We start from the raw sequence: 23380 nt of genomic DNA, 5'->3' as shown, positions 1-23380 counted from the left end.
ACGTACTGGTGTACAAGGTAATGTACAAGTACAGGGCTGCAAGCACTACGCTAAATGCTACAATGGCTTGCGAGCATTTTGCAGGGCGTAATTGGATATAATTGGCTTTGAGTTCGAAATGGGAAAACGGAAACGATGGATTTAAAATTTCGACTTGAACGGATCGACGCGTCAGTGTCAAAGTGGGCAGGCCCAACTTCCACTTCTTTCACTTTCAACCCCTGGACTTGTACAAATCTGTACATAAGTACAGCCTGTACAACCTGTACTTCCCCACTCTTTACAATATTAGGTGCATCTAGGCCTGTGTACATGAGTGGGCATTTCCGTATCAGCTTGTTCTTGGGTCTTGGCAACGCCGTACCTGTCCGCCCCGAGCCCGTATCCATATGGATCTCAACTTTTCTAAAATTCCTTATCGATTCGCATTCAATGCTTCAATGCTCTATCGCACGATCTGGCACGTTACGTGGGATACATAAGCTGCTTAGCTGCGTTGCACTTGTGGCCCATCAAGATTAGGAGACGCACGAATGTATATCGAACTATTCAACAAATGGAAGTGATCTGTAGAGGCAGAAGCCTATATGATTACACTTGCTGCGAGCCTGTGATATGCTTCGAGAGTATGTCTCAACAGTTTGAGTAACATCTGAACTCATGAGTTTGCTCGAAACGCTGGCCTTAATGCAGTTTGCCGTGGTCATATTCCTAGGCTCACCCGGCGTTTTGAGGTAGCCTGCATGGGTCATCATTTATTAGGCTTAACTAGGTATTTGACCTGCCCAGTAGAATATGAATGGACTGTAAGTATTTCAGTGTTGGTTCTACAACTCAATGGTTTATTCCATTAACATATAATTATGTACGTATGGTTATCTTCAAGTATTTCTTAACCTATCGTTCTTCCGATGGAGCCGTTTAAAGACTAATGCTGACGTACTTTGCTACGTAGGAGATACGTATGCTTTCAAAAAATGAAGTGATATGTTTTGAATATATTTGTCGTGAGTACATAACTTCTTTCTTACTAGACCTATAGAAGTATTAATTAAAAGTGTTTCAGTTCCGGCTCCGTCGTGCAAGCGTTGGCTACTAGATTAGAAGCAAAGCATTTGCTGTTTCTTAGAAGAAGCACGTGACCAGACTTAAACGCTCTGAAACTTCTTCAATACATAGTACCCAAGAAACATAGGGAGCACGAATGATGTTATCGAACTCCTGGTATTGTAGGAATAATCAGATTCTTGAGAATGTCTTGTTAACGAGTGGAAGTAAGTTTATAAAATATGCAGGCGTGTAATTACGTAAGTTAGACTATAAGAGTGTAGGAGTACCTATGTATGTATCTACTTAGGTACTGCGTACTTTGACGGGATGTATGAATGATGTCACGTGTACTCGGATCGCATCAACATCTAACCGTCGATATGGTCCCCTGTCATTCTATTGATTGGCCCAATGGATCTTTAGGCCGATACCCATCCATGGATAGTATTCTTCAATTCCACCAAATTGCTTGGTGAACAACTTCGTCGCCTCTTGTGTCAAATATCATCCCAACAAGGTTGACGACCTTTTTAACCAAACTTGTATCCGCGTATTTTCTTCGCCTTTATTATTTTATCTTATTATATTCATTTTTCACTGTCGACGCTGGGAGGATCGCAGTGCGTTGTTCGCTTCACTTGACGAAGCTGTAGTTATATTTGTCCAAATATTTCTATCGCATTCCCGAATTCGACCTTTCGCCCCTCCATCCCAGCTGCTTTCACTTTCGCACCATGATCAAGCAAGCCTATTCGCACATGATCTACCAAGTTTTCCAGTTCTCTTAGTTGTGAGTAGAATATTCGAGCTTCTCTAATTCGTGGGACCTTCTTTTCCCTCTCTCAAACACCCAACACACCCGCTCTGCTACATGATCATCCCGCGCCCGCACCCGCACTTGATACAATTTTTGCGCGCTCAGCCCTACCCGGAGCTCCACCTACCTGGGTACTGTACTTGGAAAGCTCCTCCTACTTTGCCTATGCGCTTCTGACCACAATTCTCTTTTCCCTTTTAGCATCGTGATCATCTTCCGAGCACTTCCGCTGTCATCTACCCCCATTTTCTTTTTCCGTTGTCTATACCCGATTTATAGATGCTACGAAGCAACTTTCCTAGTTACTACCGCACTATGACCCTGTATTAACTTGGCCCACTAGTTTCTTTCATCTTAATTCAAGAACCGAGGAATCCGTCCTCTTTTTGTAGTCGGAACATATCCAAAGGTACTACAAAGCTTTCATTCGTCATGTCTTACAACGCGAACTCTTCGCGCCACGACATGTCGGCTCCTGGCTTCGGCCAGTCCCACGATCCGTTCGCCGACCTTTCGCGAAATGCCGACGACATCGACGAAGCGCTAGACTTCGAGGATACGTATGATGGATTAGGCGACCAGTTGGACGAGACAGACGACGCCTTCAATGACGATACTTTTGGTGGTAACTCTGTTGGAGTGTCACATGCGCCAGTGGGCAAAGATTTCGATTTCTTCGGCCAAACTGCCAAAGTTGCGAATGCTATCGAGGAGGAGCACCTGCGCTTCAACCGTCAGCAACCAACTCCGAAGACGGCTCAAGCTTCTTCAACCCAGCACTACGGCCCGGGGTATTCGTACCAGCCTGCACCTGCTCCTAAGCCGGCTAGAAGCGGCTACGAGAAGTACAAGGAGCCTGTACCGGTCTCAGACCTTCAAGTTGACGCTTCGATATGGGGAGTTCAGCCCAAACGATCTGCTGGTCCAGCAATGGTTCAGCCCCAACAGCAAATTCAGCCTCAAGTCCAGCCCCAACCCCAGCAGACAGCGGCACCGACAGGCCGGAAGATGATGAGTCTAGAGGAGGTCGAAGCCGCAATGCGAGCTCAGGCGAAGGTACCTGCTCAGGCACCTGCTCAACCTCAACAGGCGCACCCGCAGCAGCAGTCCACGCATATGGCTGTCTCTGAAACCCAGCTACAATTCCAGCATGGCCATTATTCTCGCCAGGAGTCAGGTGATTATCGTCAACAACAGCCGGACAATCGTCAGCCTCAGGGTTTCTATCCCACTGACAACCACCAAGGTGTTCAGGGTGTGAGCCATGGGCACCCTATCTCTATCTTGCAACGTCCTTCCTCGAAGAACGCCCCTCCTGGAGCACCCGCTGTGCCTAGTCCTCTACCCCAGCAGTCCCAACCGTCTCCAATGGCATTCCCGACTCAGATACTTCAGAATCCCAACCGCCTACCCGGGGACGCTAATAGAATGAATGTGCCGACGCACCCAACTCACCGATCTCAGAATTCGTTCGGCCGCCAGCCCCAGGTTAGCGTGAGCCAGCCTCACCTCTCGCATTTGTCCGAACAGGAGAAGGCGACTTTCCTCGAGGCCGAGGTAAGACGAGCAAAGCGGAACCACAAGATCCATGTTCTGTCGAAGGATAACGGCCTGATGACACCTCAGGACAAAAGTTTCATTACTAGGATCCAACTTCAACAGCTCGTCTCGGCCACCGGTGATCCCAGCGAGCACGGAACCGATGCTGCCCTCACAGAGGATTTCTATTACCAAGTCTTGAGCTCCCTACGAGCTGGCCAGCGCCCAAACCCGAACCAGCCATTGAACAATTTTGCGCAGACGTACCTTTTCCAGACCGGCAATCGCCATGGTGGTATGAGACGTCAAGGACGGGGTCCCGAAAATCACATGCAACGTATGGAACAGCAGGTTCAACGTGCTGTCGAAGCTGCCAAGAATAAGCCCAAGAATAAGCAATTGGTTATTGAAGGCAGTTTGGGAAAGATCTCGTTCAGCAACGCCAAGACCCCTAAGCCTCTCTTAAACATCAAGCGTACCGACAGCGGTGCCGATGCCAACCGACCTACCAGCAGCCATCGTGCACACCCAACTGCAAATGGTACCGACAAGAAGGAGACGTTGAAGAACGTCGAACAGGTCTATCTGACTGTAATGAAGATGGAAGACGTGAACCGCAACATGCCCCAGCCTGCTTCTAATGGCAATCCGGACCCGGACTTCGAGCGACGTGCCGAGCTACAGCAGCAGCTGCAGCAACTGAATGAAGAACTTTGGAACGGGCTTAAGGTACACGAGCCTATCGGTGGCACTTCGACTCATCCCTTCATCGCATTCCTAACCTATCCAAAGGGCAAGAAAGTTATCAGCCGTGTGTTCACTTTCCTCACTCTTGAGCAGCAGACTACTATTCTGACTCTTATCGTTCTTCATCTTGATCAACTCGATGTGGTCCGCGGTGCTGTGGTGCAAACCGGAGAACCTATCAATATCAACGCTGCTACTCGTGAAAACATCGAGCTGTTCAGTTCGTACGTCATGCCAAGTCTTCTTCATCTGCTAGGCAATTCGGAACTTCACATTGTTACTGGTGTGCTTGGTTTGATGACTCAGAACTTGAACTTGGACATCGTATGTCGAACGCGCATTGGTTGCTCGATGTTGACCATGATACTCAGTCGTGCTGAGCTGGCCAAGCAAGCCGGGCAAGCTACTGAGCAGACATGGCAGCAATGGTGAGTACATTGGCAATTATTACATATATATTAATAGCTAACGTTATCTAGGGTCTCCACTTTCAACCAATTCTTTGACGCATTGGAGCCCACGCTCCCCCACATCTTCCCTGGAACTGTAGCGTCCGGAGAGGACATTTACGTGTGGCAGTTCCTGGCAGCCATTGGCATAGGTGCTAGTCTGGAGGAACAGCAACGTCTCGTCCTTGCCGTCAAGGACCGCGTTATGGATACATACAGCCTATCTAAGACTTTACCCCCCGACATGGCGAAGATACGTCTGGACAACGTGAACCTGTTCATGCGATCTATCGGTCTTGACGTCGAATTGTTGGAGTAGGCTTGGACAACAGCAATCCTTGAACACCACCATATCGCACAACAAACGGTGCAATTTACTATTAGCCTATTGGCCTTGAAGACTAGAAGCAAAAGTTGGATGACGTGTCTGGCGCCGCTTCTATGCGCGAAAAACGTCGCAAGATGAAGAGAAAGCTAGGCAAGGGGTGAGAAGGCCATGTCGGAGTTTTGGGACTCTACGTACGGAAAAGGATGGATACGGGTGAAACGGAGTCTCTAAACTCTCGCGAGTTCGCGCGATATCCGTATCCGATTGCTAGGATGAGGCCAAGAAAGGAAAGCTGGCTGGATTCATGGTGGATAGCATTGTGCTACCACAAGTAGTACGTAAAACGTCCACTGTTGCTTAGCTTATTGACATGAGATGAGGCACCTGTTGCCTGATGGATGACCCTATCGTGATACCTGACCCTAACTCTTGCCGTGATAATCGTGTTCTGAACGCTGACGTAACTCTAAAAAGGTAGGCCAAGTCAGTTGTATTGTGGACAATATTTCGACCGCTGCCTTCCAGGTAAGTGGCCGTATGAATTACAATATGTTCCAGAGGAGCACCTCAAAACGCCGAGCCATGCAATATGATCTACCAATCCCTTAGGCTAAATTTCAAGTAGCCCCTATTTTTATTCATTCCTTGAAAGCGACAGATTTACCCCTTATACCCGCAGGTTTCTTCGCAGCCGAAGCCGCGGCCGGGGCAGCGACAGCTTTTCCCTTCCCTTTAGCGGCGCTAGCCGGGGCCTTCTTCACGGCTTGCACGGACCCCTGGTTGAACACCTCGGCCTTGATCTCGACCTCGTCGTCCAGGGGCTTCGCGTCGCCCTGCTGGTTATTGCTCAGGCCGCTCACGGCCTTCAAAAAGTCGTCCTCGGCCCACTGCGCCTTGTACATCTGCTGCTGTTTTTTCTTCTTCCCTTCTTCCGCCTCGTCACCGTTATCCTTCGCAGTCGCTTTCTCCTTACCCTTGCCGACGCCCCCCTCGGCTTTCGCGTTCGAGGCGCCGGGCGCGAGGTTCGGCGGCGGCGCGTCGGCGTACACGAGGCTGCTGGCGAACATGCTCCACGACTTGTCGCTGTCGTCGTGCTCGTACCTGAGCTTCGTCCACGGCTCGGTCTGGACCTTGCGCAGTCGCTCGACCATCGTGTCGACGCTGGCCCCGCCGTCCCCTTGCCCCGCGCTCTTGATCGTCATGTGGATCGCCTTGGCGGCGCCCGCCTGCGGCGTCTGCCCCTCTTTGCTTCCTCCCGCCGCAGCCGGGCCGCCAGCGGCGGCGGACGACGACGGGCCCGCGCCGGAGCCTTCGCGCGGCCGCGAGAGCCGCTCTTGTTCGGCGTAGGCGTCTAGGTGGTGGAGTTGCGGGCGTAGGTGGATTAGGGAGGTGGCGGGGGTGAGATGTAGCTGGTCTGGAGGAGGAATTGTTAATAAATAACGAACTAAGCCGAGAGAACGTTTACATGCAAAACGCAGAATTGGAATAAGTAGTCTTACCTCCTTTGAACACGCCCACCATCCACCGGCAGTTCGTCTCCTTCTCGATCGCGAACTGGCCGCCCAGCGTCTGCGTCCGGATGACCTTGTCCTGGCGCACGGCCTCGCTCCAATCCATCATGCTGATCTCGTGCTGCCAGTCGTTCTGGCGCGCCCCTGCTCCTCCTCCTCCCGCACCACCACCCGCGCCCCGACCCGCTCCGCTACCAGCGGCGGCGCTCCTCGCGGGTACGCCGACGCCGAAGCCGCCGGCCAAGCCGTGGGTTCCCCCGTTCTTGGCGGCGGTGCTGCGCGCCAGGGCGCCGCCCCACCGCATCCCCTTGTCGCGGTCGTAGTCGGCGTGGCCGTGGGCGGCGGGCACGTCGACCTCGACGAAGCCCGACTTCGTCTTCAGCCGCACCTCGCTGAACTGCGGGGACGCGCCGCGCAGCGGCCCTTGCTTGTTCGGGTACTGCAGCACGAGCAGCTTGCGGTTGTCGGCGAGCGGCGCGTTGGTGTATACGTCGTAGGTTGCGACTATGGGGTCGGGGTCGTCGGTTTTGGTGGTGGTGGTGTTATTAGTGGTGTTGGTGTTGGTGACTGGGGTGGAGGCGTTCTTGCTGGCGGAGGGGAGCGAGGGGGTGGTGGAATTGGTGGTTTCGCCTTCGTTGTTGATTTCGGTGGCGCGTGGTTGCGGCTTCGAGGAGCTGGTGTCGATGTCCATTGTCGACATGATGGCTAGTTCGTCCCAATTCGGGGCGGAGGTTTGAGGTTGAAACTTGAGTTTCTAGCTCACTTAATTCGAGTTAAGTCGTAAATGAAAAGGAAGTCGGTCACCTCATTTTACTATTTGGCAACAGTAAATTGACATTGATGCGCCGATGGTACGAAGCTGTGTGGAAAGCTCAAGTGAGAATGACTTTTTTGGCGGGGCACTTGCTTATCGGATATTCTCACCTTATCTAAATCTTGAGGGACTGTACGTATGTACCTAGGTACATAAAATTATGGTTCACTATTTGAGCACAGACCATAGAATTCTGCCGTACAGACCGCCCTAGCGCGTCTGCGAAAGGCATAAATACCTGGCGTCCTCCCGTCATTTCAATTTCTTTTCTTCTTTTCTTCTTCATACTTACCTTGTTCCGCGAACCCCAGCTCAAGCATTGGGGTTCGCAAGGGGGAAGACCTGCATTGCACAGCGCGGAGTCGACCCTCTTCTATTATCCCTCGTGGATCGTAGGGGGCGCAATTTTTGTTCTCAAAACTCGTTTTCATTATGAGCAATGCCTTGCTGCATTGTCATGAGGAAGATGCACTTTGATAGATTAAGTAGGTACATAGGTAATTAATCCACGAAGCTCCATAGGGATAATCATGCATAACGCCTTTGCATTCGTACATCCACAGAAGCATGCAAGCGGCCTTACGAAGTGCTCATTCGCCGCCTTACGGATCATACATGCATTAACCTCGCTAGAACTAGATTAGAAATGAGCGGCATGATCAGAATGCACTAACCCTGCTTTTCCATATCACGAAGTTATTCCCATGCCTCGGTGCAAATCGCAACACCCAAACCTCTGGTACCAAGATATCTAGATAGCCATGAATACCCTCCAACGTGATGAAATCCGCGTTCTGAACATCTTACCAGGAGATACGAGTGCGCCAATCAAATGTGAGCTTCGCATAGCTAGTCTTTCGACGAACCCTAAGTATGAGACGCTTTCGTATGTATGGGGCGACTTCACCGATCTCGTCGACATCGAGCTCGACGGTCGCAACGTCGGTGTGACGAAAAATTTGCATACATTGCTGCGACGCCTGCGTCTAGAGTCCGAGGCTAGGTCGGTGTGGATCGATCAGCTCTGCATAGACCAGAAAAATAACGAAGAAAAGTCGAAACAAGTACGTTTGATGAGGGATATCTACTCCAAGTGCTCATCTGGACTCATCTGGTTTGGAGAGCTACGCGACAACCTGACTTTAGAGGACGCTGCGACTGTTGTCGATTTCTTTCGATATATCGGTGCCTTCTTGAGAACAGGATCCGAGGAAGGGCAATCTAAACCAGTCTTCGCAGAGTCACAAGTCTCGTCTAAGCGTTTCTTGGTGGCTTTAAGGTCCATAAGCTATTATGAATGCCCTTGGTGGCTTCGTATATGGACTGTACAAGAAGCAGTCCTGCCTAAACAATCGACAGTCGTATGGGGTCCCTTTGAAATATCGTGGGACATATTTCTCCTCGGCGCCCGTACCTTCACCTTCACAACTTTTTCAAAGCTCGAGATCGTTTCGAACCTGAGCCCGGAAGAACAGTGGAGCGTCTTCAACATATTCAGACAAGTCAAAGCTTTCGCAAACGCGAACAACTTAAAGCATGATCCTATCAGTGTCATGACCCGTTGGCGCGGTCGCCAGGCTACTGATCCCCGAGACCACGTCTATGCCCTAACTGGCCTTAACGCGCCCGGTTTGTTGCCAAATAGTGAGAAATGTGACTATGGTATCCAGCCTCACGAAGTCTACGAGATAGTCACGAAGGATTTAATCCGATTCTACGGGAACCTGCTGCCAATTTCGATGAACCCACGTCTAGCGCAATCGTACGCAACACGTGGAATCCCCGGCTGGGCCCTAGACCTGAATGCGCCTCGTAATTATTGGACTCCGTGGACGCTTGACCGCAACCTCTACGAGAATTCCAACGCCAATAGAGGCATGACGCCGAGCTTGATCGACCTAAGTGTGGAAAAGGCCCTCGGTCTCGTCGGAACATTTGTAGACGTAGTGAAGATAGCGGATTACGAACAACATTGGATTAAAGATACCCAGGCGATTGCGAAGATAATGCGACGATGGTACTCGCTCGTAGAGCAGAATAATGACACACATAAATGCGAAAGCCAGCAAATGTCAGACGGTGAACGGTCAAGTCGACGGAGGGACTTTGGGTTGCTCATGCTACATAACATCCTAAGAGGAAAGGATTGGGAAATCACTTCGCCAGTAGTCCAAAGTGATATCGATGCAGTATTCGAATACTTTTACACTGGAGAACCGAACCACACAATAGACTCAATCATCGCATCAACAATGCAGCAGAGTTTCTTCATAACAGCGACGGGATTAATGGGCCTTGGTCATCTCGAAGTACAACCTGGCGATGAGATATGGATCTTTAGCATGGGAAAGATACCATTTTCCCTAAGAAAGCGTAAAGATACTCAAGAACCTACAACGAATTACGAGTTCTTCGGGCCATGCTATGTCCAAGGAATCATGCAGGGAGAGTTTCTTGAAGGTGGCCAAGCGAAAGATGAGGAACGAACTATATGGATACACTGAGAACGTCGCAGCAAAATAAGGCCATGGTATGATTATTACTTGGGTAGGTAGGGGGGTGATGTTTAGAAAAGACCTCCCGATTCCTCAGACCGTCCTCAAGTCGTTGTCTTGGCCCCTTTTACATAAACCGAATTTTACTATGGGGTCATAAAAAGGGGCTCAAAGCAATTAACACACAAGTCACTAGGTTCGCAACACAAAACAAGCTACTCCAATAAGGCAAAGAGAATGAAGGGCTCAACTTGGCTCAGAAGACTAAAAAGCTGGTAGAACTATAAAAAAGGTATGTAAAAGGACAATAATGCCAAAATATTTCGACGCGGAGCCGAGTACAAAGAACGGTAAGAATTAAATGTGTCCGACCCCGATCCCCCAGTACGAATGCTGTGTCCGAATCGGCGGACGTCTAATAATAGTTTTCCCCAAGCCGCCAAAACCGTATTAATAAAATGAGCCCGTGTATGTGTATATGAAAAAAAAATCCCATCATATTCGTAAATTCCTCGACCAAGTACCGGTACCTAGGTAGGTAGGTAGCTTAGACTGCGGTGCAGAGAAGCGCCTCGCCGAGGACGGGCAGGACGCAGCACTCGGCGGTCAAGCCATTGGCGGCACAAGCAGAAGTGAAGTCCTCGAGGCTGTTTAGGTCGACGCCGGCTGCTCATAGGTTAGCACATGATTAATCCTATCCTATCACTCGGGGCGGGGGGGTGAAAAAAAGAAACTTACGGCTGGCGCAGGTCAGATCAATGATGCCGTCGACGTCGACTTGGCAGCAGAGAGGCTGGAGCAAGTCAGTAACCGTGGTTCTAAAAAAAGGTTTTAGAAAAAATGGTAGCGGAGTAGGAAAACTTTGGAATCACATACGGTGTTGCCGCCGGGGCAGACCTTGGAAAGGCCACCCTCGGGCTCGGGAGTGGAGCTGGAAGAAGCGTAGCCGGTGGTCGAGGCTGGGGTGCTGGAAGTGGTCGATGGGGTCTCTGCCGGGTACTTGGTGGTTGGGTAGTCTCCCCTCTTGGTCTTGGTGTGGGCCTCTTTGGTCTTTTCGTGGGACTCCTTAGTCTTCTCGTGGGATTCCTTGGTCTTAGAGTGCTCCTCCTTAGTCTTGGTGTGTTCTTCCTTGGTCTTGGTGTGCTTGGTCTTCTTGGTAGGAGCTGGGGTGGAAGTAGTCTCCTGAGAAGTGGTGGTTGTGGTGGTGGTGTAGTGGGTCTCCGGAGTAGCAGAGGGAGTTGTGGTCGAGTAGTGAGTCTCGGGAGTGGAAGTAGGGTACCGCATCACTGGGGTCGAGGTGGTGTAGGTTTCCGGGGTGGAGACCGGGTAGTGAGTCTCGGGAGTAGAGGTGGAGTAGTGGGTTTCGGGAGTAGGAGTAGAAGTAGTGTAATGCGTTTCTAGAGTGGAAGTCGAGTGCTTGGTCTTCTTCTCGGAGGTCGTTGGGTACTGTGCCACCGGAGTAGAGGTAGAGTAGTGGGTCTCCGGGGTAGAAGCAGGGTAGTGAGCTTCTTCAGTGGTAGTCGGGTATTGAGCTTCCGGGGTGGAAGTCTTGTAGTTAGGCTTTGCAACCGGGCTGGCTGTAGCCACTGCCGCGAGGACAACGGGGAGAAGAGTCTTAATCTGCATCTTGATGGTGTTCGATTAAACAGGTATGTAGATAAAAAGATGTATTGTGAAGAGTGAGCGTTGCTTCGGAGGAGAGATGAGAAGAAAAGAAGGGAAGATGCCGATGTGTGTGAGTGAGTGAGTGAGTGAGTGAGGAAGGATGTTATGTCAAAACAATGACGACCAAATGACTTCTTATAATTCACGACGGGAATGGAATTTTCATCGCCAGGTGAAGCTCGGTGATCTAGTCTTGCAACGGCGAGCTGACTACTGCAAGATTGTAGATCTCATTTCAATACTTACGCACCATTTCGCCTCCGCATCCAAAACAAAAACTATGATTCAGCCTTGTAGTTATTGTTTCATTGAAACCTCAACCATCCACACACGGGACTACAAGCTACACGGAAATAAACGTTGTTTACCTAGGTATTCGTGCCACTCGACGAATCGTACTTGAAAAGCAATTTCTAGCAAGAATAAAAGCAACGCATTCTCATACCTCTAGGTAGTAGGTAATTACCTCTAGGTATTTTGGCGAGTAGATTTTAAAAACCATGTCGATTTTACTCTCCCGTGCTCGTATACGCGGCTTATCCAAAAGAAAAGGCGACGATTGATATCAGGCAAGATCGACACAATATTCGTGATGCCGTCAAATACAGTGGTAACTAATAGCCTAGAGGCTGTGTGGCGGGCTAAGCCATTTCCCGGCCATCCACTACTGTTACGAGAAAAGACAAACATTAACGACTAGCTTCAAGCCATGTAGTTGGATACAAAAAGACTAAAGATGTCGTTAACCCAATGAGAGGCTTTACATGTCTCAATATGAAGCTTACATAATAGAGCCAGACTGAAGTCCTAAGACAGTTTTGAGGGTGATCGACAAAATTGCATTCACTGGGTAAAAGGGGAAATTTCCTATTTTGGCAATCGCTTTCTTAATGCAGGCTACCAATGTCGCGGAGTTGACATAGTGTGCGGACTTGCTTTTGTTAGCATGGCTTGACCTCCCTAAAGAGCTGTCCCTGAGAACCCAGGAGCAGGTACGACAAGGATCATGGCTGGGTTTTAGACCCAAGCTGGGTCCTGAGGCTTCTAACAGACGGATGGCGAATACCCGTAATTCAATACTGTATGTGAGACACTATAAATTACTGCATGAAGTTGTCAATTGATGGTCAAATTGGAAGTCTCTGACTTAGCTGGTAGTGCATCTCACAACGGAGATATTTTAGAGGCTACTTAGGTACCTACCTAGATATCCTCCGTATGGTTGAAGGCGGAACAACATTTTGTCAATTTCTTTAATCTTATTTCGAGTACCTAATATCGGCGTAAACGTGTTGAAACGTCTAATGGTTATTCTGTCTGTATAATGTGTTGACCGCTATTGGATTCTCGGGCTGTCGGCATAGGAGAATGCTCGAACTGAACGTGTATGTTGACGTACTTATCTACATAAGACCATCCCATCCATCCATATGCAGGACGGCAGGCTCGTACTTACGAGGGGGGGATGCAATCCTCCAAAGTAATATGCCTCACGGACGGGCCGACCACCTGCAGTATTCCAATTCTCATCACTCCAGCCTTGTCGTTCTCTTCTTCCAGCTGAATGCAACATATCGCTGATTGAACACTACTCTTGTAGATGAGATATGTGATGAGGATCATAGGAAGTTATTAACTTCTGAATAAACAGGTACCTTGTAAGAGAAGAACTCTAGACTCTATTAACATCCTATATTATGAGAACGTGCCACGATGCGCCCAATCGTAATATAGTCGCCAAATCTGTAGATTCAGCGGAAACCCCGTAAATCGAGATGGCTGTGGTGCCACAGATGTCACATAGATGCGGCCTTAGGAAGTAGGCTGCGCTGTCCTGGGGGGTAAAGGGGGGCGGTGGCGTTGTAGATCGATTCGCGAAGACCCCTCACGAAATCTGATAAGGACAATGCCGACTGGAAGCTCGGCTTCTGTAATATAGTCGAATTCTGGTGTCGACAAAACCTGACACAATCTGATAGCAAAGTTGTATGTGTTGGCCCAATAAGAGCCACGCCCCCTCACCGAACCCGGGCACATATGCAGGCTGTGAGAGCCGGAGTGTAATCAACTTTGATAACCTTGCAGTCAATGAACATCAGATTTTGTATAGAATTATCTTATAAGATAGTACGTCTATGTCCAAGTCCAGAGTGAATGTGTGAGATGTCTCTTGCCTAGGTAGCTAGCTCATTGCAGCGTGTTTCGCTATGCCTAGCTCATCCAAAGCTCCACGAATCTCGTCAAGAGAATGGGCGAATCGAAAGCCTCGAATCCTCGAGCTATATATCAATGATGGGCGAACATTGGCTGAAGTCATCGAGGAGATGACGAAAGAAGGCTTCACCGCGACGTGAGTATCCTGTCATGAGCCCAACAGCTTCTTGAGCAACCTGATTAATATTTTGCAAGGAAATCACAATATGAACATAAATTCAGGGTGTGGCGGGAGCGCAAAAACATGAAGCGAGTTGAATGGGCTAAAGCCATCAGAGAACGGGAACAAGGTGGATCAACGGCTCCGTTCATCCTCTCAGGCAGGGAACTTCCTGGCTCTAAGGTTGAGACAGCCCGGCGTCGCTACGCACCCAAAAGACCTCAGGTATCGGAGGAAGAAGGTTTGTGATATAATGAATAGATGTTGCATGATCCTCTCCAAGCTAATTGATATTGCAACGGTGCAGCTCTACGTGGCAATGATGCTGTAGTCCAGGGACATGCAGCACTTCCCATCGCAATCGAAGACGACCATATGTTTATGGAAGAGCTTACATCTGAAGCAACCATGGTAACCGCCGGGTTCGATAATGAAGCTGTTGATATGTCAATCTATGCAGGGATCAACGAGGCCAACCTTGATCAGGACATACAGCTTCTCGAATCGACAGGCGAGACCATTGATATGCTCTCTCACGAAACTCCTGTCGAGTTTAGTTTTCATATGGACAGTATTGATCTTATCAATTCGATCAATTTCGACCTCCCAGCACAGGAAACAGGTAGCCTTCCAACTTTGGAGACTTGTCTACCCTTCAGAAATGATCTCTGGGGCCGTCCACCCACTCTCGATTTTTCGCATGGCGTTGAAACACAGCAAGCTCAAGTGTTTTCTCTAGAAGAATCGTATTTTTCAACAGCGGAAACGACTTTGAATTCCTCGTTACCGGTTGTCGTATCGCCAAATTCTCTGCATGGTCACAGACAAACGTTGCTCAAAAACCAATGGATATCACCATCCTCCGCAACCATTGTAGCCAAGTTCATAAAAGGTAAATCAATACCTATGTATTTCCCTGAAATATTATTTGGGGGACAAAGACCATACAAATGCTAACGTGTCACTTTTTGACAGATGTCTACGGCAATATCTCCCCTACTACCTCCACTCGCCGTGCGATGTTGAATCCCAATTCCAGTCTCGTCTGGCAGTTCTTGGCATGCATGGATCAAAAGCATTCAGGATCTGCCTCAAGGACTGGGGCCTTTCGACTAGCTCTCAACAACCTCTTCTCGGCACAGTTCTTCACCGGAGAAGTACCAGATCTGTTTGCTATTCTACCGAACGACGTTGCTCCCGAGGCTCGTCTCTACGCCAGGCTCATTGCGTCAGTCATCAATGGATTCGCCGACCTTAGGGGAATACGGCGCGCCGATGTCCTGAAATTCCTCAATAGGCACACGGCCATACAATTATTAATGGTTGAGTTTATGTGCTCTAATTCGGGTCCCGTGGCCAGATCTCTCGCCGAGAACATCTTTCAGGCGGCTTTAGAGGCCGACGACGTTGACGTTATCCGATCCCTGCTTGATCATAACGGGTTGATTGATGCAAATGAAACTGTTTGTCACTATCGGGGAGGAAGATGGACACCACTCGAGAAAGCTGCAATATGCAAATCCATCAGAGTCATCAAGCTTCTAATTAGTCGGAAGGTTGACATAAATAAATCCTTTCGAACGAATGATGGTTCAAATGCACTAGAAGCGCTAATCACGAATTTCGAGGATAAGAGATCAACACTCGGTGACGGTTTCTTGGACATAGTTGATGTCTTCTTGGAAGCTAATGCGACGATATCGGCACGTCTCATCGAAAGGGTAGCCGAATACTATACTGACCCCCGTCTGGCAATCCGTCTCGCCAAGCAATTTATTTCCCAAGCACCTTACGAAATCAGTTTTACCCATCCGCTCTTCCAAGCTATCGTTAAGAACCTTGAGGAACGGGCTGTGATAAGCATATTTGGGTTTATCTTAGAAAAGTGCCAGGAATTAGGGGGCGACCTAAGTTTGCACAAATGCGTTAACATTGACGACGCTTTGGAGAAGGCTGTCGAACGTGGACATAAAGAGGTAGTGAGAACGCTACTTCCCTATACGGCATCACCAGAAAAAGCACTTGCAAAGGCAACAAAAGAAAAGGACCAAGCCATAATTGACTTGATCATTCAGACATATCCACTACTGGATGAGTGCGCGAGTAACGCCGGGGCTTTCATCGCTGCTCTTAAGTCCCAAGACGAAGACCGCCTTCACTTCCTAGAAGAAAGAAACCTACTCAATCGTCTCCGAGACAATCCCGTGCTAGGTGATGTATTCGTCGTGGCCCTTGAAGCGGGAAACCTAGACTTTTCAACTAAAATCTTAAACGTCGATCCTGACTTTGAGTTTCTCGATAAAGACCCCGAATCCACTTTGGAGGCTGCCTTTAATGCAGCTTTGGCTAATAATTTTGATGACATTGCTTGGGACATCTTGGCCGTCGCGATCACACGTAGATATATGAGCTACATATCGCTGCTACGAGCCGTGGTAGAAAATAGAAAACCAGACTTCATGAAAGTGATCCTGGAATCTGCCATATATCCAAATAGACACAGTCATCCACCCCACCCTATATCTATCGCACATACAGGACACAGTATTGATTGTCTTGATGACATACGCTACAAGACGAATGGATATTCGTCGATTGTGGAAACCGCTATTGAGTGGGGTGACGACTGTATTTTAAACGATATTTTGCAAGCCCACCCCTCTAACTTTTCTCCCTCATCCAAGCTTTTGAAACTCGCGCTCGAAAAAGGACGCCCAGGTTTAATAATCGATATTATAGAAGCCGGTCCCTTGGAAGACCGCTTTTGGAAGCATTTCGCAGCAGGATATGCGATACAGTGGGAGAATATACCGATGCTCGACAAGCTGATTAATGTTGGCACGGAATTGGACGATTGTTTGCTCGATATAGCTGTGACAAGACGTTCTTCGATGGTCAAGCCCCTCCTGGAACGATACTGGAACATTTACCCACAAGGACGGACTAGATATGGCTGGCTTGCTACAAATCATGCTGTCGAAAAATACTCGGAATCGCCTGGGCTGCTGGATATGCTATTTGCTTCTAAGCTTGTAACTCTGGATATTCTCCAAGGGGACGGGGTGTGCATAACACCTCTTGTCGTGGCAACTAAAAAATGCATACATCGAAACCAAGTGCACAACCCCTTTCCGACCCTTATCAAGAGACTACTTGATGCTGGAAGCAACGTTAACAGCATAGCAGAGCATTTAGATGTCAAGACAACGGCTTTTCTTGAAGCCATCGGGACGCAAGACACGGAACTGGTTAAGCTCTTCATTCAGTACGGCGCCGAGATAGACAAGCCGGCGCGTTCTGGTATACTGTGGACTCCTCTCCAAAAAGCCGCTGGGCTTAACAATCTCGAGATTGTTTGTTTACTCCTAGATAAAGGTGCCGACCCAAACGCACCACCTGCGATGTTCTTTGGAGCTACCGCACTGCAGTTCGCAGCTATGCAGGGCAATTGTGAGATAGCGAGGGTCCTCGTTGAGCATGGGGCTAAGCTAGACACACTCCCAGCACGAGGAAGACTCGGACGTTGGCCCCTTGAAGGAGCGGCTGAAAATGGCCGTCTCGACATGATAAGCTACCTCTGGGAACTGAATGGCGGTCCGTTTGATGATAAACAATGCCAAAAGGCTATTCGGCTTGCAGAACGGAACGGACATCTCGGCTGCAGGGATATGATAAAACTGTTGATGGCTAATGGTTCGTCGAATGGGGGATTAAGCTTGACATGCTAGGAGATTGGGATGGGAGCAGTTGAGGTAAGGACAGGTACAGGTTAGATCACCCTTTCTAATCGCGTTCTAACTTGAGACTAACCCACCTCGATCCAGGTGAAGATGATCCGCCAACGAGGTCGTTGTGACAAACTCAACAAAGCGATCGCCGACGCCCAGTGAACTACTCGGGTTGCCAACTATTCGCAGCATACTGAGCCATGTTAGCAACTTCAACCTGTCTGGGACTACTCGGAGACGCATCTTGAGACCCCTTCATCGCCTATGACGCCTTTCTACGCTAATCTGAGCTGCGGCCCGTATGTATAGCGGGAGGCTCAGTGCGTTATCGGCACGTATATCCCATACGTGGCAAACGCAACTTCGCCCTAGGACTACTAGGCAACCCTTGCCTTTGTCTAAAAGCATGGATTTCTTCTAGTCATTCGCAACACTCGCCATGATTATCTATCCAAGTCGAGGGGGGCTGGAGCGCTGGCCCTTTGGACACATCACATGCAGGACATATCCATCTTTGATTATTCTTTGTCTTTATATAGAGGAAAAGCGATGGAAATGGGAGTTGGCGTGCTAAATGGGTAAGCTCAGGCTGTTAACCCATGATAAGGGGTTCGTTATTGTGGGCGGTGTTACCCCGTCGGTCGGCACCGCGGGCGGGTATACGCAAGGCGGAGGTCATGGAACTCTTTCATCGGCACATGAGTTTTCTTTAACCGATACGTGGTAAGCTAGAGGAGAATAACGTTGTATATGGTGAATGGTTAAATGATTCCTAGAGAAGTTTGGGAAGAGGCTCATCCGTAGTTTTAGATTATGCCATTGGCGACTTTCCTACACATGTTGAGGCTGACTTGGCTATGAGTTCAATGAGACATCTCTCAGTTCAATATTGGCAGGCGGTTTCTCCTGCGCTCTCTATGCTTGATCGATGAGTCAATCGTATCCGCCACCGATCCTCTAAGGTTTATAGTAGAAAACGGCGGTGTCTAGGTACCTCCTTTAGGATGTATATGAACGTTGCGCGCGCGCCGTTTACTCCAAACTCGGCTCGTCTACTGCGGCGCACTACACAGATCGCGAGCGTTTTCAGAATGTAAGAAGTTTGCCTCTTTTACAAGTCAATGTCCATATCTATGTCCAATTTCCTCTCCATCTTTCTCTACTTACTGGCTCTAGCTGACGCAATTCGCCGCCTAAGACTGGGCCGTATAACTACTTCAACCAGGTACGATGTGAACATTGCCGGTCAGCGTCAGACCATGCAGGTACTGACGCCTACGCTGGAAGCGTTGACACCTGGACGCGGTGCATATATAAACGAGGCCGACTTGCACCAACGCGACTTTCAGGGGTCCCTCTACGGCAGCAGTTACGCCAAGCTCAAGGGCATCAAGGAGAAATATGACCGCGACGATTTTTTCTACGTATGGTCCGACAACTTTGGGGAAATAGAAGCTGATGGTAGGCTGTGCCAGGCATATGCAGCACCCGTAAAGACACCCAATAGGGATGTAATTATTCCAGAAAATGAGGAATCAATATTGCACAAGTAGTACATGCACCAATAGGTATTCACAAGACTAGCCTGAGTTAGGTATAGTCAGTGTGGATCGCCTTGTCTTCAGACGAACCGTACAGGCATGAGGTTCATTTTCTGTTCCTTATAACTGAAGCAACGGAACTCCCACCACTTTGCAATATGTTTAAAACCACAAAAATTCTAAACCCGACCAAACTCCAGGTAGCTTTCAAAATTCTAGTTTTCCCGCCCATTTGAACTCTTTTGCGTGACACTCTTCTGTTCTAGCCGTCTGAGAAAAGCAGCAAGAATGGCTTCTACAACGACGACGACGAGTGGGGCTATCCCCGCACTAAAGTTGAACGATGGCAACGAGATGCCCATGGTGCGTTGCTACTAGTAACTCCCAGTCAGGATGTCTCAAAATTGTTAACCGCCAAGCATTGTAGCTTGCCTACGGCTTCGGCACGGCCAATATCTTCGGCAAGGACGATGACATCTCCAAGCTCACAGCCATGGCCATCAAGAATGGATACTATCACCTAGACAGCGCCGAAGGCAAATCTTCCCCCCCCCCCTTGGCCCCCGGAAATGCGGAAAGTGCTTACGTGATCTTTTTCAGCATACGGCAACGAGACCGGGGTCGGCGCCGGCATCAAAGCCTCCGGCGTGCCGCGGGAGAAGCTGTACGTGGTGACGAAGGTGGTCGGGACCAAGGGCCAGGACGTGCGAGCGGCGCTCGCGTCGTCCCTCGCGAAGCTGGGCGTCGACTACCTGGACCTGTACCTCGTGCACATCCCCTTCGGCGCGGGGTCGGCGGCCGAGCTGCAGCGCCTCTGGGCCGAGATGGAGGCCGTCCAGGCCTCCGGCAAGGCGCGCTCGATCGGCGTCTCCAACTTCGAGCAGGCGGACGTCGAGGTCGTCCTGCAGACGGCTAAGACCGTGCCCGCCGTCAACCAGATCGAGTACCACCCCTACCTGCAGCACGGCGACCTGGTCCCGTACCTGCGGAGCAAGAACATCGCCGTCGCCGCCTACTCGGCCCTGACCGCGCTCACGAGCGCGCGGCCCGGCCCCGTCGACGGCACGTACGCCGAGCTCGCGCAGAAGTACGGCGTGGCGGAGGGCGAGGTCGCGCTGCGCTGGGTCCTCGACCAGGATATCGTGGCGATCACTACGAGTAAGAGCGAGGAGAGGCTCCAGGGGTATCTGCGCACGTTACCTAGCTTTAAGCTCACGGACGAGGAGATCAAGCGCATCTCGGAGGTTGGGAAGCAGAAACATTATCAAGGCCCCGGCGAGGCCTACATGAGAGCGAAATATTGCTCCTAGGCCTCTCTAGTGTTGCTAGGAGATATGGGCTTGACTGGGTACTTAGGCGGGTATGTAGGTAAGCCGATATCGATATGACACGTCATTTGAGCAGAAGCCCGGAAGCCACGGATATAATCATATGGGGTGGACGATAGCCGTAACATCCGCCATCCCGCCAATCCATTTTAATATATGTATTTATCCGGTGTAATCGTCCTGGTTAGTCGCATATGCGTATGTATCTAGCTGCCAGTGTTATGATTATAACGATTCAGGTCTGAGATGATAGTCCTATGAAATGGATTTCTTTAAGAAGCATACCTACCGAAACTTAGGGAGTAGCAACATTGAAGTATTCAAAAAGGGGCCACTATTCGCTTGCTTGCATTAAGGACCCCCGCAGATGGGTGTATTACTCAGCAGAATCTATCCTAACAAGGGTCCCCCTAATTGATAAACGGACCAATGAGAGAAGCCAAAGAGCTTAGTTTTTACCCAATTCGGCGGGGGTTAATTAGACCCCTTGGCATTGGCAAACATAGGATTTCGAGTATGTTTGGTCATATTAAACACGAAAAATATCTTACAGGGATAATCCAACTGGGATGGATCTCTCAGGATCTCTCCGCTACGGAAAAGAGCAGGTAGAAAGCAGGTGGCATCAGCTACTAGCGTATGAACGGCTAAATAACATTCTAATCGTTTCCTTTTGGGGCTGTATATGGGTTAAGAATAACCTCAAATGCTACTCTCAATGGACATGTAGAGATTCTCGTCGGTTTCGTCACCCTGAAGACTAGTAACGCAGACTCAAGGTTATGGCAAAGGCATAATGCCCCTCATGGTTATGATCATAATCAGTATTTCTAGACTATTGCCCCATTAATAGCCATGCATGTGAACCAATGGATTCCTCCACCCACTCATTTGTAGGTTGTTTTCGGAACTTGTTCGCTTCCCTCAGAAACTTAAGGAGATATTCGCGCTCCGCCTCTCCCCCGGCCAGATACGACACGCGGACTGGGTCGTTAAACGTCACAGCGCAGAGCGGTCTCAAGGAAAGGCCGTATTGGCAAGTTCGCCAGATCCTGCTACTCCATTCGAAGCATTCCGCTTCTATTGTCGAGTCGTCGAAGCCCCGCATCTTATTTAACTCCTGTCGCATCCGGTTGATCACGATATTAAATGAGTTCACGTTAGCGAAGTGTAGAGCCGTCGTCCCGTTGGGAAATTCGTATCTCGTTCCCAAGGGCGACTCCGTATCTGAGACCTCGTAAATCAGATTGCGCTGAAGAAGGGGCTCTATGGTAGACTCATCGAACCCCCTAAAGTGCGTACTGAGATCGTCGACGACTGCAGAAAGATCCTCAATTTCCTGTTCGTCTCGTAGGTATGATGGTGCGTCCCAGATCTTAGTAAATCGGTTGATGGTATCCGCAAGGTTCATTGCTTGGATGAGCAATTTGGCTACTTCAACAACCCATGGCGTTCGGGTCTTCCACTGATCAAAGAAGTTCATAATGACCTGCGCCCATGCAGGATACGCGTAGAAGTTTTCGATTTTACCCGCTATTACCAGACTGAACTGTGGGCTTAATTAGTTGAGATGACGGCAAACTCTAGGAACATAGGTAAGTTACCATGTAGGCAAAGGCATCAAGCATGAGCTGGGCTCCAAGGTGGTCTCCGTGTTTCGGTGGGCCCCTTTGCATTAGGATAGAGTAGATACCGTTGGAGTGGGATATTTGATTAACACTTCCTGCATAATCAAATATGTACTGCTGAACGATTAGAAGAAAATTCTACCATAAAAAGAGAGAACATTAGTTACTTCGGTGGTCTGGAGATAAATCGTCGCAGCTAGTGTGGCATTCGACGTCTGTTCATGGGTATCGTTGAGAACCTTCTGCAGGCTTTGAAGGGCACGATTGTAAGACGACAGATCAAACAATTCATTTCTATCTGCCCCTTGGCAAAGTTTTATCCATGTGGATAGCAGCAGGTTAGTTGCGTCGAACAAGGCCTCGTTTCCCTCGAGTAGGGGCGGTACGTATCCCAACGTACTGAGCCACGTGCTGAGGCTATACCCCGTCCCCTCGCTAGATTTTAAATACATCACTACCTTACCTCCCAATAAATCGAATCGGGTCCCTGGAAGTTTCTTTGGTATTTGTGGCTTTCGAGTATATATCCTTAGTTTTGAAAATATTGCGCCGCTTGCCATAGTTTTGTTTCTAAGATTCAACAAGCTTGTCTTCGCAGTAGTACTTAACGCTGGTACTGATAGTTCATCTGTTGAATATGCGTCGGTTTCCTCTTGGGATATGTCTCCCCATTGGGTACTTCGTCGAGTGTGCTTCCCGTTGTACACAAACTTGACATGCTTAGAAGGACCCGAACATTTCTTGCCTGCTTTGCTACAGGTTCCACAGATCGGCCAGTTCTCGTCGCACTGCGTATTAAGGCCAGAATGAATTAGCCAATGGCAACGCAATTTGCGGCTAGTTGCGCAGAATCGGAAGTGTAATCCGTTATCGAATAAGTGTGTTGTGACTTAAAGGCTCCAACTCACCTTAGTCTTCCTCCGTCTGCAAAAGTCGCACCTGTTGCTTTTCGGTATGCCAACCATTTTTGCTGTTTCGAGAAATCTCTCGCGATTTCGAACTGTCTCCCGGCACATCTATGTTTTCGTATTCGGACACACACCTCTGTCATTTTTTATATGCTGCGCTCTCGGGCTATGCCCGGAATCACCGTCGTGGTCCTCTTGTGGTCCTCTTCGTGCTTGTGGTCATGTTCGCAGAATGAGCCACAATCTTGTTTATAACTGGCCAATGGTTAGTTCAACTCCTTTTGAATCGAGTTCAGCTAGGACCCATTTCGTCAGCCCTATATCGCATTATCATACCGAAAGTAGTAAAAGCGACTACCGTCAGTATGAGATTCCCGTGTTTGGCCCAGTTGGATGGTACACTACTGCGAGCCCCGTAAAATGCCTTCTTGTAAGCCGACATTATTGTAACACATATT

At 49.2% G+C, this 23380-nt stretch overlaps 7 protein-coding genes across 7 annotated transcripts; 4 read left to right on the top strand and 3 right to left on the bottom strand.

Moving 5' to 3' along the window:
* Positions 1 to 2299: 2299 nt before the first annotated feature.
* On the top strand, positions 2300 to 4921 carry F4807DRAFT_462067 (topoisomerase II-associated protein PAT1; the record flags this gene model as incomplete). The annotated part of the gene is made up of 2 exons (XM_048001774.1): positions 2300 to 4581; positions 4633 to 4921. The coding sequence occupies 2 exons, from the start codon at positions 2300 to 2302 to the stop codon at positions 4919 to 4921; spliced, it is 2571 nt and encodes an 856-aa protein (XP_047852495.1).
* A 305-nt stretch (positions 4922 to 5226) lies between these two features.
* Positions 5227 to 7255, bottom strand: F4807DRAFT_160829 (uncharacterized protein). The gene is made up of 2 exons (XM_047993330.1): positions 6430 to 7255; positions 5227 to 6344 (listed from the first exon to the last, which is right to left on the bottom strand). Exons 1-2 carry the CDS (start codon positions 7139 to 7141, stop codon positions 5569 to 5571), a joined length of 1488 nt encoding a protein of 495 aa, XP_047852494.1. The 5' UTR covers positions 7142 to 7255; the 3' UTR covers positions 5227 to 5568.
* Positions 7256 to 7705: 450 nt separating this feature from the next.
* On the top strand, positions 7706 to 10170 carry F4807DRAFT_160802 (heterokaryon incompatibility protein-domain-containing protein). The gene has a single exon (XM_047993328.1). It carries the CDS (start codon positions 8017 to 8019, stop codon positions 9757 to 9759), a length of 1743 nt encoding a protein of 580 aa, XP_047852493.1. The 5' UTR covers positions 7706 to 8016; the 3' UTR covers positions 9760 to 10170.
* On the bottom strand, positions 10029 to 11545 carry F4807DRAFT_160805 (fungal hydrophobin-domain-containing protein). Its single transcript, XM_047993329.1, has 3 exons — positions 10627 to 11545; positions 10489 to 10543; positions 10029 to 10416 (listed from the first exon to the last, which is right to left on the bottom strand). Exons 1-3 carry the CDS (start codon positions 11374 to 11376, stop codon positions 10298 to 10300), a joined length of 924 nt encoding a protein of 307 aa, XP_047852492.1. The 5' UTR covers positions 11377 to 11545; the 3' UTR covers positions 10029 to 10297.
* Positions 11546 to 13622: 2077 nt separating this feature from the next.
* Positions 13623 to 17517, top strand: F4807DRAFT_452528 (uncharacterized protein; the record flags this gene model as incomplete). The annotated part of the gene is made up of 4 exons (XM_048000341.1): positions 13623 to 13765; positions 13825 to 14030; positions 14121 to 14681; positions 14765 to 17517. The coding sequence occupies 4 exons, from the start codon at positions 13623 to 13625 to the stop codon at positions 17515 to 17517; spliced, it is 3663 nt and encodes a 1220-aa protein (XP_047852491.1).
* A 1535-nt stretch (positions 17518 to 19052) lies between these two features.
* Positions 19053 to 20716, top strand: F4807DRAFT_432608 (Aldo/keto reductase). The gene is made up of 3 exons (XM_047998616.1): positions 19053 to 19421; positions 19486 to 19594; positions 19659 to 20716. The coding sequence occupies exons 1-3, from the start codon at positions 19347 to 19349 to the stop codon at positions 20366 to 20368; spliced, it is 894 nt and encodes a 297-aa protein (XP_047852490.1). The 5' UTR covers positions 19053 to 19346; the 3' UTR covers positions 20369 to 20716.
* Positions 20717 to 21221: 505 nt separating this feature from the next.
* On the bottom strand, positions 21222 to 22979 carry F4807DRAFT_452527 (uncharacterized protein; the record flags this gene model as incomplete). Its single annotated transcript, XM_048000340.1, has 4 exons — positions 21222 to 21935; positions 21991 to 22128; positions 22182 to 22802; positions 22923 to 22979. The coding sequence occupies 4 exons, from the start codon at positions 22977 to 22979 to the stop codon at positions 21222 to 21224; spliced, it is 1530 nt and encodes a 509-aa protein (XP_047852489.1).
* Positions 22980 to 23380: the final 401 nt, after the last annotated feature.

Source organism: Annulohypoxylon truncatum (genome assembly GCF_022578515.1).
Source record: "Annulohypoxylon truncatum strain CBS 140777 unplaced genomic scaffold F4807scaffold_24, whole genome shotgun sequence".
Classification (NCBI taxonomy): domain Eukaryota; kingdom Fungi; phylum Ascomycota; class Sordariomycetes; order Xylariales; family Hypoxylaceae; genus Annulohypoxylon; species Annulohypoxylon truncatum.
This window is presented reverse-complemented; position numbering and strand designations above follow the sequence as displayed.